The sequence below is a fragment of the Macadamia integrifolia genome, chromosome 12 (assembly GCF_013358625.1).
Source record: "Macadamia integrifolia cultivar HAES 741 chromosome 12, SCU_Mint_v3, whole genome shotgun sequence".
NCBI classification, from domain to species: Eukaryota; Viridiplantae; Streptophyta; class Magnoliopsida; order Proteales; family Proteaceae; genus Macadamia; species Macadamia integrifolia.
In genome coordinates this window covers 7,788,005-7,803,996 of record NC_056568.1, presented here as the reverse complement: position 1 = coordinate 7,803,996, position 15,992 = coordinate 7,788,005, and the positions used below count along the sequence as shown (strand labels likewise).

The 15,992-nt window shown below is 36.0% G+C and overlaps 1 protein-coding gene across 1 annotated transcript; it reads right to left on the bottom strand.

Moving 5' to 3' along the window:
* Positions 1–4,983: 4,983 nt before the first annotated feature.
* LOC122094714 (zinc finger protein JACKDAW-like) lies at positions 4,984–7,901 on the bottom strand. Its single transcript, XM_042665318.1, has 3 exons — positions 7,365–7,901; positions 6,880–7,276; positions 4,984–6,588 (listed from the first exon to the last, which is right to left on the bottom strand). Exons 1-3 carry the CDS (start codon positions 7,510–7,512, stop codon positions 5,532–5,534), a joined length of 1,602 nt encoding a protein of 533 aa, XP_042521252.1. The 5' UTR covers positions 7,513–7,901; the 3' UTR covers positions 4,984–5,531.
* Positions 7,902–15,992: the final 8,091 nt, after the last annotated feature.

Below are 15,992 nucleotides of genomic sequence, written 5' to 3'. Positions count from 1 at the left end.
AGCAACGGGATTCGTATAAAATTCCCCGTTGCGGCTTTTATTCAAGTAACGTGACTCAAAGACACGTAACAAAGACCAATTGCAATTCTCCACGTGGCATTAAAAATGACGAGGGGTTTATTTTTTTTGGGTGAAGAATAACAAAATTACAATTAGATCCCTGACTTTGGAAAATTTGTGGACTATGGTCCAACGTTTCAGCCCACTACGTGTACGGCCCATTACCTACTACCCAACATTTTAGTCCACTACGAGGACTTCATTTAGCTACCCATTCATCTGAAACATGTGAGATTTAAAGAGATAAGGGAGAGATAACGCTAGCTACCTGTTTGCGCGGCCTGTGCCAGCATGGGGGCCAATGGGAGTATACGCTGAGGTATCCAAAAGAGGCAGTAAGGTAATGCGGTCATGTAACTACTTGTATGTCTGGGTGTAGGAGCTCGACGTTTTAAAACTTGCTTGCTAATGATGGTGGAGCAACATATTTGGCTCCCCTTTCATCAAATGACATTTGGTTTTAGGTTATGAAATCTGGACCACTCCAGTAGGACCAATCGGAATCTATTGGTTAAAGCCCGAACTGGACCAACCGGTCAGTAAATGATTTGATGTCAGGCCTAGACCGATTAATAATCGATCTGAATTGGCCTCTGGCAGTAGCTCAAAGGATGCTCGATCAGGAATCAGGATTAGTAATCGACCATTTATAGCCGGTTTAATTAGCACGGTTTTAACCCAATAAACGCAAAATTATGTTATCGGCTCCCAGCTCGTGTATATATACTCCATAATTTCAAGCACAGCTTCATATTTTTTTGGTTCACTAGGTTTAGCTAAGGTTCTTGAGTGTACCTGATTCAATAAGGGTAGCCGGGTAGGATTCTATGGTTTGGAATTTGGTTCTGGTTCATATATATTTCACACAAAATTAAGGGATGTGATTCAAATCATACACTGATCGAGAAGAAATCTATGTTTTCTTCAACTAGGGCTTTTGTTTTAGTTCTAGATCACCAATTTTTCTTATGAACCGAACATGGATTAGTTCATTTGGAATCCATTAATACATGGTGGTTCTCAATCTAGATCCAAGACCTACTAATTGGGCCTGGCAATCATCCTTGGGCCAGTTTGAGCTTTCCAGTGACAGCCCATTTAGATTGGGTTTTAAAATAATTAGTTCCAAGCCAGTCCAACTCAGATCCCCATTGATCCAACCCTGCCCATATATGCATTAAGAGCTGTTTGGTCAATAGTTAAGACTTAAGAGTCATTTGGTCAATAGTGTTTATTTGTTTTTACCTTTTTGGTAAGATCGGAATCCCAAAATTTGGGAACCTTTTCAATGGTTAGGTTTTGAGAAATGGAAGGGTAAAACTTATTTTTTCCTCTTTTACAAAAGAAAAGTATCATTCTCAAACAATTCTCAACTAGGGTTATCAACCAATCAGGCGTCAATAATATCCACCAATTTAAGACCTCGCACCACTTTCTCCCATTTAGGTAAATCGAGCTTTGTAGGCTACTGTATGAACACGTTTATATTCGATGAATCTACTACAGTTCAAAATGGGCTCAAGGTAATTGGATTAAAATTGGGTTCTAGACGGGATAGTTGACTAGCTAGGCTATTACAATCCTTAGAGGGACCATAAACAATCTATAATTAGGCTAAATGGGCCTACACATGCTAATCAAGCTATAAACCATTGGTTATCAGTTGGTCAGCGACCGTCAGACCACTACCTTGCACCAGGAACACCTAATTATTAATCGGTAGATGCTTAAGTCATACATGTTTAATAATCAGTCAGACTAATCAAGTAAGGCATACGAGTGCAACCAACTTTTAACACCCCTATTCCATTCAATCTTTTTTTAGTTTCTTTTCCTTTGGCCTAATCAAACCAATAATTCCAGGAGAATATTTCTATAATTACTGAAAGTAGGTTTACAAGCATGAGCTAATGTATATAATTAACAACAACCATTAGAAGATATGGATACATACATGCTAAACAAAGGAGAAGCTGCCTTACATGCTCATTACCAATCTAATATATCTCCCTTCTCACATATATATACAATATCATTTGCTAAAAAGTTGGTTAATTAATCTAGATCAAAAATGAAGTTGATCTCCATCGATCGAGGAAGAAATCTCTCTCTCTCTCTCTCTCTCTCTCTCTCTCTCTCTCTCTCTCTCTCTCTCTCTCTCTCTCTCTCTCTCTCTCTCTCGTTAATTTGTGCTTAAGGAATTTTTCTATTATGATCCTTGCACTATTTGCTAGATGTTGATAAAATGAACACTCTTTAATCACACAAGGGCCAATAAGGGGACACAAATGGACATTAACAGAGTGAGTTTTTTGGATTTCACAGGGATGCGGATGTCATATTGCCGCCGTATGTGTCTGGCGCAAAGGCCGCTTGACCAAGGAGCGATCTTTTCCCCCATCTTGATATAACATAGTTTGAAATACCTACGAGAGGATAAATGGTTTCAGGAGAAAACTTTGTTTTTTTTCCCTATTGAGAAGAACCAAGGATCTTAATTCTCCCCCTCCTCTATTGTTTGAAGACCAAAACTGCCCTTAGAGCCGCATCCAATTGTAAAAACAGCAGTGGGTGAAGAGATTCTATTTTTACCATGGGCGAAGAGCAACTTGATCCAAGATTCTAGATTTTAGTTTTTCCTATTCGAAGCACCAACTACTTGCGCAAATATTTGCATATCTTACAGGATATTATCTTAACTAAATAGGGTCAACTATATATTTAAGATTAGGTTATTTGTGAAGCCTAAATCATTTATATCTTCTCAGTGTCTCTTCCCAAGTCACTTTTTGGTTTACCACCAAACTTTTTTACTATTGTAATATGTACTATATATCATACTCTTGATGGCTATATTCAACAATGGCTACACTTCAAATGCTAATTCCACATTAAGATATAGTCCTCTTTAACTTTTGTTCTTTTGAGATCACTTCAAATGCTAATTCCCTTGTGGGGTATTCCGAAGGTGTAACCTAGGCAACAAAAAAGGGACACAATACTTTAACTAGAGGAGTGACCAGTTGGTTCACCAAACCCTGACCCAGCATCACATGTTCTCCAGGTCCGAAGGGATCCAATGCCCTTAGCCGTCCATTTTGATGTTCGTTCTGTGTACCTGCACCTTTTTGAGAGGTCTTGCATGAGACAGGACTGAGCCGAAGTGGCTGATGCACCTAACAAAGGATATTGCTTCTATAGCCAATCTATGAGATGGAAAACGAGACTATATACCCCTCCCATCCCCCACTAAAGACCTGAAAGAGGACCTAGGCCCCCTCAAGTTAGAAATGTTAGAAAAAGTGAAACAAAAAGAGTAATAAGAAGTGAAAAGGACAGAGACACTTCTCAACCAGGTTTATAGTATTTGCATTCATGGACTCAAACATTCTTATGTGTTTATTAATATTGCAAATAAATACAGGCTTTGATCCTTATATAATTCAATTATAATATGGATTTTTCTACCTTGCTCCTCTCCCCATAGTTATTATAGTAATCATTACACTGTTATACATATCATCATTAACTATATGCTAACATAGTTATAGATATGTACAATGGTGTAAAATTGTAAGAATTGTTGGGGCAATTAAGTGAATTGTCAATTATAATTAGATTACATCAAGGATCACTATAATAGTGTAGTGATTACAATTAGTAAAAGTTTGTATTTGTGTGCATCAATCCTAGACGAGCTAATTAGAGGATTCAAAATCGAGCCCTTGATGCATGCTTTTTGTTGATCATATTGTTTTGGTAGATGAAACAAAAAGGAGGATAAATGTAAAGTTGGAGTTATAGAGATCAACAATGGAATACAAGGAATATTGCTTGGTAACAGTAAAATTGTAAGTGAATTGGCTGAAATTGATGATAGGTAGATACCCTAATGTGAAAATTGTAGGTATTTAAGGTCGATAATAAATAAAGGAGAAATAAATGATGATGTTGCACAAAGAATTAAAATATGGGAAATATATAAAGTAAAGAGATGCATCTAGAGTGTTGTCTGATCATTATTATTTTTTAAATAAAGAAAAATTTTGTTAGACAATAATACAACCAATAATTAATAATGAAACTAATTATTATTGATGAAGAAACAACATATAAACAAACTTTAGGGCTCGTTTGATTTTGTTTCTGTTGTTTCTGTGTCTAGAAACAGCAGAAATCATTTTTTTCATTTTTGTGCTAAGAAACAATATTTGGAATTGCAAAAAGGTGTTTGATTTTTCTGTTTCTTAAAACGTTTTCAATAGTGTTGTAGAGTTCAAGACATGAGTGAAGGCATGACGTTGTAGGTATGCAACTCATGAGTGAATGCATGACGTTGAAGTTGCAGGTATACTTCATGGAGAAGAGCTTTAGAAGGATGAAAGCAATCTAAAACTATGAGCTTCACACAACTAGGTTGAAATCGCTGCATCTGGCTAGCAAGAAGTTTCAACAACGAGTTGGGGTTGGCATAGATCGGGTGAAGTATCGGGTTTTTTATGTCCCTCCCACTTTTTAGAAACTGAAAAATAAGTCTGACTTGTTTCTCCATTCCTGTTCCTAGACATAGAAATAGGCATAAATTTCTACTTCTGTTCCCAAAAATAAGTGAAACGAAACAAAAAAATCAAATAGTTTTTTGGGTGTTTTTCTGTTTCTGAACACAGAAAACAGAAAAACACCTTCTGAAAATAAAATGAAATGGACACTTAGTGTAGCTGAAATAAAGACGTTGAGATGAATGATAAGTAAAACTAGAAAAGATAAAATAAAGAATAAACAATTTAAGGTGAGACTCTAGATCAGGTCCTCATACAAGAGCCAATCTTATAGCGAAACCTAATCCAAACTCTTGAGATGGCATGGACATATGCAATGGAGGTTTCAAATACACCAAAGGGTTAGCTGAAAACAGTTGGAAAATAAATCAAAAGGAGAAAGTGAGAAATATTTTATTGTTAGGGAGAGAAGAGCTCGGAAGAAACCCCTAATGCCTTCCAAACTACAACTACAACTACAACTACAACTACAACTACGTTGACGTTATCGCCGGCTAACTTTGACCGATAGTCAACAAATTTCTTTTCTGATTTTCTACGCTGTTTCAGTTTCAAGGTAAAAATGATTGGAATGCGAGAAAATAACAGTTAACATGCACATCTCTCTCTCTCTCTCTCTCTCTCTCTCTCTCTCTCTCTCTCTCTCTCTCTCTTCCTTTTTCTGATTGCTTCTCACACATCATCACATGCACTGTCTTCTGTTTCTGTCTCTTCTCTCTCCTCTCTCCTCTCTCCTCTCTCCTGTCGCTCTTTCTCTCTGTTAAGTGGCAACTGTTCTTCCCTCTCTTCCCCATTTTGTTATTCCCTTTTCAGTGACAGAGCCCTCGCTGAGTCCAATCCTTGGCTGCTCCCCTCCTTCATCGACAGATGTGAGCTACACACTATTGATATGATGAACATGGGTTTCAGTAATCAGTGATTGCCATTGTTGTAATGGTGGCTAATATCCCCCATGGATGAAGCAAACCTCACCAATTCCTGTTGTAGAAATGGTCTTCCAACATCTCCTCCTACTCCGAGGAAATCTCTAGTCAGACTGTGCTCCACTTGGTTTGTGTTTCCACCTCCAACCCCATGGAGCTTCAAGGCTACTGATTGACCTTGTTGTGCCATCATCAAATGATCCATTTGATTACCCATCACTCCGCCCACTCCGCCACCATGACCGGCGGCGGCCGTGTTTGATATCGAATGAGAATGCATCAGATTACTCATATGATTATTATCATTTCCACGAGCTGTGGAAGAAGAGTTAAGCACTCCGAACCCACAAAGGAAAGAAGGGTTAGGGTTACTGCCGTCGCCATTACTATTGGGGTTGTTGCTTCTTGTGGAACCCATTTGGGCTGCTTTCTGTAAAAGGGCGGTGGCTGACATTGGAGCTGAACTGACTTGACTGGTAGAAGTGGTAGATGAATACAATGAAGCTAAGCTTTCAACTAAAGGTCCTTTCTGGTTGGTGTTGTTGTTGTTGTTGTTGTGAACTCCTTGGCCTTCTTCCTTTAATCCCATTGGAGATGTGGATAAAGAGAGACCGGCTGCACCTGTAGAAGACCCCCCAAGCCACTGTAGCTGAGGCTGAGGCTGCATGCATCCACTGTAATCCACCATGGAAGATGATGGGCTGAAGAGGTTAGCCGATGCCATTTGCACTAATTCAGGCAAGCTAGGGTTCATGTTCATATGATGAGGACTAGCCTGATGATGATGATTCTGCCAAAGTGACAACCTGGGCTTCTGTTGACCATTATTGTTGAATAAAGCTTGGTTCAATTGAGGGATTCCTGTGCCATCTCCTTCTCCTCCTCTGTTGCCGAACCCATGGGGTAGATTCAGGCTTTGTGTAGTGTCACTAATGGAATCAGGCCTGAAGTTTAGGTTGGTGGGTGGTTCTGCAACTGAAGTGAACCTGGCACTCTCTTCTGCTAGAGCATCACAGAAGGCTCTGTGGGTTATGAAACTATCCTTCCTGTTTCATACACAGTTCTTACTACTATAAGCCATCCAAAGAAAAAAACCAAAAAATATATCCTTAATTTATAGCAATAAATAGAACACATTAAATTCTGTCGCATTAAATTGGAACTCAAATTCCATAACCCATGATCATGAAAGCCAAGCTTCAAGTAATGATTTCTGGAGTATATTTAACTACGTCAGTATTTATTTCTAATTCTTCTACACTATCGTATTAGCTTTTAAGGATGAGTTCTATCCGAGTCGCCGACAAGTGGAAAGAAGAAGAAGAGAGGGCGAGTACCTAGAGAAGAGTGTTCCGCAGTCGCATTTATACTCTCGAGTTCCACAAGTCTTAGTGTGAGCTTTCCAGTCGGATTGGACGGCGTATTTCTTAGAACATTTCTCACACTTCCATTTCTTCTCACCATGTTTTCTGCTGAAATGCTTCTTGATCCCAGTGAGATCTCCAAGTGCCCTAGATGGATCATGGTGGACACAGCTCTTCTCAGGGCATATATATACCCTCTTCCTCACCTCCTTACTTGTCCTTTGCCTGAGCTTCCATGGCAGATTATGACCTCGTCGGTGAAGCTGTAAGTTCTGGTCCCTTTGGAATCCTTTGTTGCAGATTTCACATACAAATCGGTTTGTGGCCATGAGAGTCTTAGGAGATAAAGCTATCACCTCGGCATCTGGATCTGGTATTGACATATCAAAAGATCAAAAAGACTTATCAGTAGAAAGCTGCAAACTAAAAGAAAAGGAGAAAAGGTTAAAAAGGCTCACCTGGTGTTCCTGGGAGATTCCTCTTCTTCTTCAGTACTGGAGTGGGATTAGGGAGAAGATTAGGGTTTGGATTAATATTGGTTTCTTGATGAGCAAAACCTCTGATAGAAGTGGGAATTGAAAGTCCATCTCCAGACATCATCTGCATCTGATTATGAGAAATCCGACAACTAAACTAAACTAAAAACTAACTGATGTGTCTTTAGTTGCACTCGAAGGAGACGAAGAAGAACACAAAAACACACAGAAAATGCTAAACCATGAGTATATTCAAGTCCTGATTTCTCAAATTCTACCAAAAAAACAAAAACAACTCAGAACCCAAACTCACTCTAATCCAACAAAGTAAACCCAATACTCCAGCAAAGGCACTCAACAGTATCAGACACTCTCTCTTCTTAGTTCTTACAGAAGATGCTCCTTAACCTTGTTTGAATGCAAGAAAAAACCAAAAACCCATGAAAGCTAAAGAGAATATTTCATCCCTATTTATCTCTCTCTCTCTCTCTCTCTCTCTCTCCCTCACACACATACATACCCATACCCTTCCCTCTCTCCTTCCTTATCCTCCAAGCCTTCTCAACAAAGTCGGTCAGCCTTAGACTTAACTGGACCACCGCCCCTCTCTCTCTCTCTCTCTCTCTCTCTCTCTCTCTCTCATACACACGCACACTTGTAAATTGTAATTTTGTGTTGGTGTGACCTTTTTAGGGTTACGACTTATGAGGCCAAACTGCTTCTTCTTATCCTGGTGGGCGGAAGATCAATGGATTGGATTCAATACATAGAGAGAGGGGAATATTTTAATAATCGTGAAAAGGGTTAAAGAAGGAAAAGGTGTATATCTAAAGTACGATCTCAAGGAAAACCTTCAAAAAGGCTCTTACCTTCAAAAAGGCTCTTACCTTTACAGCCCTTCATAAGGCATACATGATTACACCATTATTGCGTAATATTTTTCTCTATTATAAGAAACCCTATTTCTACATGCAGAGAGAGAGAGAGAGAGGAGGGGAACAAGACGAAGAAGAAGACGAGGAGGACACGGGTTTGGTCACGTTCCCCAGTGGGGTCGTCTGTGTTACGTTCAGTCCGTGATGTTGTCTGCTGAAACGAGTGTTGTTGGGACCCACCTGACCTGACTGCCACGCTTCGCCATCCGTCCATCCAAGTAGTATCACAGTATCACAGCAAAGGGACCAGTCGAAAGGTTGCGTTCCTGGCCAACCCGGATAGGTGGATCATTGGTTAGTTGAGTCATGAGTCATGACTCATGAGTGAGTAGTAGATTAGGTTGGAATCGGTAGTGTCAAAATTTGAGACCCTTTTTGCTTTACGTGGATCAGGTTATCATATGAGAACTATTCTCGTAGAATCTGATCCACACAGATTGTTTTCATCACAAGATTTTTCTTTAGATGAATTCCATCTGCATGGATCAGTCCTGTATGAGAATGATTCTCTTACAAAGACCTGATCCACTCTCAATGGGTTGAATGCCCTAATTCTCCAAAAAGGTATTCTCTTTTTCCACGTTATTATGGATTGTGGATTATTGTGGCCTTTGTAGGTCGCTTAATTCAGCCCTTTAATCTGGATTATGTGATGAAATGGGTGGAAAAATCATTGTCCACCTAATTGATTTGCATATCAATAAATCTAGGGTTCTAACAAAGTCCATTGATTGGATGTTTAATGCCCCCACAAAGCTGATTTATGTCCTGGATTCCAATTGGGTTGCCGGCCAGGTGGTTTTTTTACTCTCTTTCTCTCATAAAAGGGGGATTTGGTTGATCTCAAATGAAGATTTCTAATATTTCAGAGCTAGCCAACTCAATTAGGTGAAGTGGTTTGCAAAATTTATAGGTCCCTCCAGTAGGCTATGTACCTTTTTGACTGTTTCCTAATCCATGAACCTTTGAATAAATAAATGAGTAAGCAGATGAATATGTAAGTTTTGAACAGATTTAATAAATCTATGGTTAAATATTTTCGGTCTCTTTCTTTCTCTCTCTCAACCATATTTTATACAAAAAGTTGTCAATCTTAAGAAAATAAGGTTATGGTATGTTTCATGTGTCTAACATTTATTGAATAAAATTTGTGGACCAAAATTAAGATAAACTTAAATATGTACAAGTGTATTATATTAAAGTACTTATAAATATAATAACATTTATAAATATAAAAATGGATGATACTCATGTTGTATTCTTTAATCCATATATACTAATCCAAATATTATATGTATGTTTCTAAATCACATAAGTTTACAATACTTTTCAAGTGCACATGCAAAAGTTGCAAATAACATCAGAATTTTCTAATTAAAACATGTGCTTAAGCATGCTACTTTCAATGAAGAAAATATTAATCTTTGAATAATATAAACTAAATAATTATATGCATGAATTGAAGTAAAATTTGGTTGATTCAGCTAAATAGATCCCAATAGTGGCTTTACGGATTAAACCTGACAAATCCTTAGAATCCAATGTTGAACTCCTCAATTTTCTTATTGACATCCTTTAACATGTCAAATAATTTGTAACCTTACTTCTTTTCTTTTTTTTTTCTTTTTTAGTGAAACATGCAATTTGATAAATCATTTTCATGTTAGTTTGAAAACCCTTTTTTACCCCAGATTTAAAGAACTTTTGAAAAAAAAAAAAAAAAAAAGGTCGAGCAATAAATCTGAACTTTCATTATATTGATGAAGAAATTACAAACACTCACACACAATATCTCCTTATGAGAATACTCCCAAGATATAGCGTTAAGTTGCATTGCAATACAGGGCAACCATAATTCCTCAAAAGAATCCCTAGGGTAAACAACTCTGGAAAAAAAAAATCGGATTAAATTGAGATCAAGCTTCACTAAGAACAATCTTCCACTTGAAGACTGATATATGCATTTCACTAAAAAGCTTCAATCATCATAACTTATCGTTCTTACATCTACCAATCACCCACGAAGATCAATCAAAGTTGAGCATGGTCCCAATTTTTCCCTTTCAACAACATCTGTTAACATATCTTTACCCGAGGACACTACCTTTATTAGCTAGTGGTGTCTCTCACGAATAAATTAAGCTTGGCTTCATTGTGGGATACCTAAGATTAAATTAAATGGCCATTGCAATCTCAATCAAAAGACGGGCAAGAGTGGATTGATGTGGTTTGACTAGAACTTTGGTGTCAATTAACCTAATGCAAAGTATAAAGATTAGTTGAGTTTGGTCAATAGTTTTAAACATCATAGTAAGGTAGATTTCGGCTCCTAACCAATGATTAGAGGGTCCAATAGAAGAAACATAGTGAACAGGAGGGCAAGTGAGGATGCAAAGGCTCTCTCTCTCTCTCTCTCTCTAGTGATTGGAGAGGAGGTTAGGAAAGATTTTAAAGGTGTTTTTCATTAGAAGAGATTACTAAAAAATTTGGACAAAATCTCCCTTGACCACATGGTGAGATTTATCATGCAATCAAGGGTCTGAAAAATCCCCTTCGAGCGGCCTTGACCGCCTAACCAATAACTAGGGAGCACTCACACCTTTAAGAATGGATTCGGTATCGGGGAAATCAAGAGACATCAACCCAACCTCTTAGCTAAAGGGAGTGGAAAAGCCTCCATCCAATCAAATTTACTTCCCACCATCCCAAAGGTAATGGAGTAGACCTTAGTCTCGTCTCGATCATCACTATATGCAATTCCCAATCCGCCATTTTCGGTTGAATCTGAAGAAGTAATGTTGAGTTGGATATTTATTGGAAGCCAAGGGTGTAACTAGAGTTCTAGAGTTAGAGTAGCTGTCTCAAAACCTGATAGAGCCCAAGGAGTGGGAAATCAGAACACAAAATCCCCCTCGAGCGGCCTTGACCGCCCACGATGATTCCCCCATTCAAGGAAATTAAAAGTTTTTAAGTGGAAATTTTCCTTCACCCTTAAAAAAGGAAGTCTGTAGGAGAAGTGACCATATGAATGGACACTCTCACCCCCACTGACAAGGTCGAAACGACCCTCTTTTTGGCAAATCCAGCACTACCCCACATTGAAAGAATTCCTTTTTCACCATAAGTGAAGGAAAACTCAATCTTTAATGCTTTTGTTCTCTATAAAAAATGGGAAAAGAAAAATTAGAGGATCACATACATTGGCTTTCTAACTCAATCTGAGGTCTTTCTCTTAATTATTGGAGGCTCAAGTATTTAATATGAAATTAATGGTGTTGCCTTTTATTAATGAAGGGATGTGATTTAGGGATTCCATCTTTATGTTTGAATTAAATACTGAGGTTGCACGTTTGCCCATGGGGAAACAATTCCCCCTTTTGGAAGCGTCTTGGTGTGTGAGTGTGTTTGTGTGTGAGTGACCACATGGGTTGCTTTTGATTCTCCTTTTTAGAAATGGGAGGAATTGAAGAATGTGGAGGACTGAAGGAGGAGAAGGAGATTGAGATTGACATTGAGATTGCTTTGAAGTACTATGTGTGGACTATAAGTCCAGCTCCAGCCCCACAACACAAGTGGCCCTGTCCCTATCGCCTTGTGTCTACACTTCTCGAGTCCCTCTACTATTCCATGGGTCCATTATTGTGCTTTGTTTTTGCTTTATCACATCATGTGACTCTAAACCTCTCTCTCTCTCTCTCTCTCTCTCTCTCTAACTTATCATTCCAAATTCAAAAAAACAAATTAATTAATTAATTAAAAAATAATAATTGTCTTGTGTACAAAAGCAAAATTGGCTTTGTCTAGTGTGATTCACTATTTAAAATAAGATTGTAGTTTGGATTTTTTTTTTTTTTTTTTTATTATTTCTAACTAATTGTTTGGTCTTAAATATTTCTTGAGTTTTATTCGTATCCATGTTTATCTTGGCTTGGAGCTGTCGGTGTATAAAATACTGCTAAATGTGGGTATGAGAGAGAGAGAGAGAAGTTTAATGGCTATTGGTACCAACAATCTATATTCTTATATTGTTACTAGGGGAATAATAGTGTTGTTTTCGAAATGATAATGGAATTATTCCTTTGTTTGTATCAAGTGGTTTATTATAAAAACTTGGTTTTTACTAACAAGATATTACATAACCCTATCACCTGGATGGGATAAGCTAACTATAAGAATTTAAGTAGCAGTAGAAACCCTTTTTGGTAATAATAATTTGTGAAAATGAAACATACCTTACTACCTGATTCTAAAATGAATGTCATGTTAGGGTTCATTAATTGTGAACACTGAATCCTTGGCCTTATATAAGTGAGTATATATGTTTAATGAATAGTGCTCCATAAATATTTATGTGGTGGATCATAAATATTTAGGATAAAGTTTTCCTACAGCTATAGTGTAAGATTCAGCATCATCTTAATTACGGTTCTAAAACATCCCCCTCGACCCCGTACTACATGACCCTTTTTCATCCATCCAAAAACCATGGTCAAGGGATTCCCCTTCATCATGACTTAATAAAAACTTAGTCCAAATATTTATATTAAATATAATAAGAACAACTTGTTGTCATTAAAATAGGGAATTAAGAAATTGTAACCTGCTTAATGCAGTATTTAAGACAAAGCTAAAAAAGGATTTTCAAGAAATTAAAAATTACTTGATGAAATATTTAATATAAGTTTATGTAAAATGATAAAAATTATCTTCATTAAATATATATATATATATATAAGAAAAAAAAATCGATATTTATATAAATGGTCCTTTATAAATTGGGACCCCAGCATGTGAATCCATCATGAATGAGTTGTTTTATTGTTTACTTATTATCAACTAGACTAGGGGTAAGTTTGATATTTCCTTTATTGAATTTAAGATAAACAATGCAAACCCAAAAAAAGGGGCAGCCTTTGGGTATTCCATAAATTTGAAGTAACTTTTGTGGAAAATTTTTCAAAACCAGGAAGCCCATAGTAATTTTTATGACAAAGTGATTAAAAGCCACTTAGATTATCAAATTTGACCTTTCAAAAGAAAATCTTATACCAAATAGGAGATCAGATATAATTTTCGTTTCCTTCGTTTTGTTTCCTTTTGAATGAATGAAGTGACATATTACAACCAAGGTCTTAAATAATAGAAAGAATCTTCTTGTAAAAATGGTTGGTGAAAAATAAGTTATAATAAATTTTTTTTCCCTTTAATATAAGAAATTTTTTAAACTAAAAATATATTTTGTCATTTCATATATATACTTGAAAAATTGTTCAAGACAATAAAAAATTTTTATGATGACATAATGACAGTCACTTTGAAATTATTTTGAAAACCCTTTTTAATCTACCTTAAATAATATTTAAGAATAAATTAAGGACAATCAAAAGAAGTTTACAACTTTGCGGTTTACCACTTCATCACTGTGGTGACAGAAAGAAACACACGAAACTATAAAGTTATAGCCGTTTGAGTACTTGTGGTTCATGTTTAGACTAAAATATCAATATTGTGGCTAAATTTTATTTTAAATCAGTTTTCTAAGCGGAAAAATCACTTCAAGCTATTTTGTTCCAAAGACTTCTTTGGCATTTTCACCTTAAAAATTACTCATAGTTGCTCTCCTTTTATTTTGTATGTCGATTCAGTGAGAAAGGGTCTTGAGGAGTTGTGATTTAGTGGAAAATATTAGTCCTAGATAAAATGTAATTACGTAGTTGCATTGAGTTTTGTAGTTATAATCTTGTTTATAAGTTGAATTGTCAAGATCAGGAGATAGAAAACAAAACCAATTGATAGAGCTTGCTATAAGGCTTTTTCCTTTAACTACCACTTTCCTCTTATATATCAAATCTTGTGATTGTGATTAGAGAATAATTTTGACTATCTAAAAATAAATAAATTTGTAAACAATGGCGGCTATTGTGCATGTTTTTCTTTCTCCACATGATTTTAGGAAGAAATTTCTATTTAATTTTTCTCCACACAAGCAGCATAGGGGAATGTACCAATGAATAGTTTTTATTTACTTATTAACATACATATGGAGGATATTTTTTCTTGTCCATTTCTTTTCTAGTTGTGGTTGTTTTTTATTTTACATATTCTTCTCTAAAAAAAAAAAAATTATCAAGTGATTATTTTTTAAAATATTTTTTCTTAACAATATGGTTGAAGAAATTTGTGGACTACCAAAGATCATATATATATATATATATATATATATATAAATGTCTCCATATGAAAGGAACATCTCACTTTGAATACAAACCAGGGGACAAAAATGGCTTCTTTCCAAAATAACATTTAGGTTGTGTTTTGCATGTAGTATTAGAATAGATTCTTAGTCTAGAACACATTCTCAAGCGAAAAAATAGAGAAAAATTGGGTTTCAAAATGCATTCTATACCTAAAATATATTTTGAGAATATATACCAAATACAGCTTTAGATTACTTGTTAACCTATAAAGGTTCAAATTGTCCTTTAATTTTAAAGTTTTGTAGATAATAATGTACTCACCTAAATTATAATCATGTCTTCTTAAGCTTGCTAGAAAATGTTTGCTGGAAATAATCCAAACATAAATATGGGGAGAAAGCTTATCTGAACCATGGACAAACTGCAAATGACAACAATAAACATAAACACCATAGACAACATCACAAGCCTAAAAATACATAAGAAAAAAAATCAATGAACAGTTTATAAGTTGCTCTCTTTTATTTTGTATGTCTATTTAATGAGGAAGGGTCATGAGGAGTTGCGACTTGTCAGAGGATACTAGTCCTAGGTAGAATGCAATTATATAGTTTCAGCAAGGCTGCACAGAGTTTTGTAGTTGTATTCTTGTCTATAAGTTGGATGGTCAAGATAGAACTTACTATAAGGCATTGTCAAGATATTAGTCCTAGATATAATGCAATTATGTAGTTTCAACAAGGCTGCATTGAGTTTTAGCCGACCCCATTTAGTTGGGATAAGATTGTATTTTTATCGTTGAGCAAGGTTCTATTGAGTTTCGTAGCTGTAATCTTGTATATAAGTTGAACTATCAAAATAGAATTGGAAAATAAAACCATTTGATAGAGTTTGCTATGAGTTTTCGTCCTTTTTAACTACCACTTTTCTTGTATATATCAAATCTTCTTATTGTGACTATTAGAGAATAATTTTGATCCAGAAGAAAAAAATTCTAAATGGTGACAGTTATTGTGTATGTTTTTCGTAGTCCTCATAAGTTTAGGCAGAGATTTCTATTTAACTTTTGGGAAAAAGTCTCTCTCTCTCTCTCTCTCTCTCTCTCTCTCTCTCTCTCTCTCTACATGAAATGACCTATCTATCCTTATGTATTAAATCATTTTCTCACTCCTTATCATTATGCTCTCTATGCCTCTTGCTAAAAAAACTATCTCCCTAATTTTATTTTTATTTTTTACATTTTTATAATACATTTGGAGGATAATTTCTTTTCTACTTGGAGATCGGAAAACCATCTCCTTGCCGGTGCACTCTCTAATTTTTCTTAACCTTGTGGATGAAGAAATTTGTGGACTACCAAAAATCACATATACATGCAACCACATGAAATAATTGTTGAAAATAATCCAAAATATAGATAAAGAGAAAAACTTATCTGAACCATAGATAAATTGAAGACGATGATGGCCTACATAAAC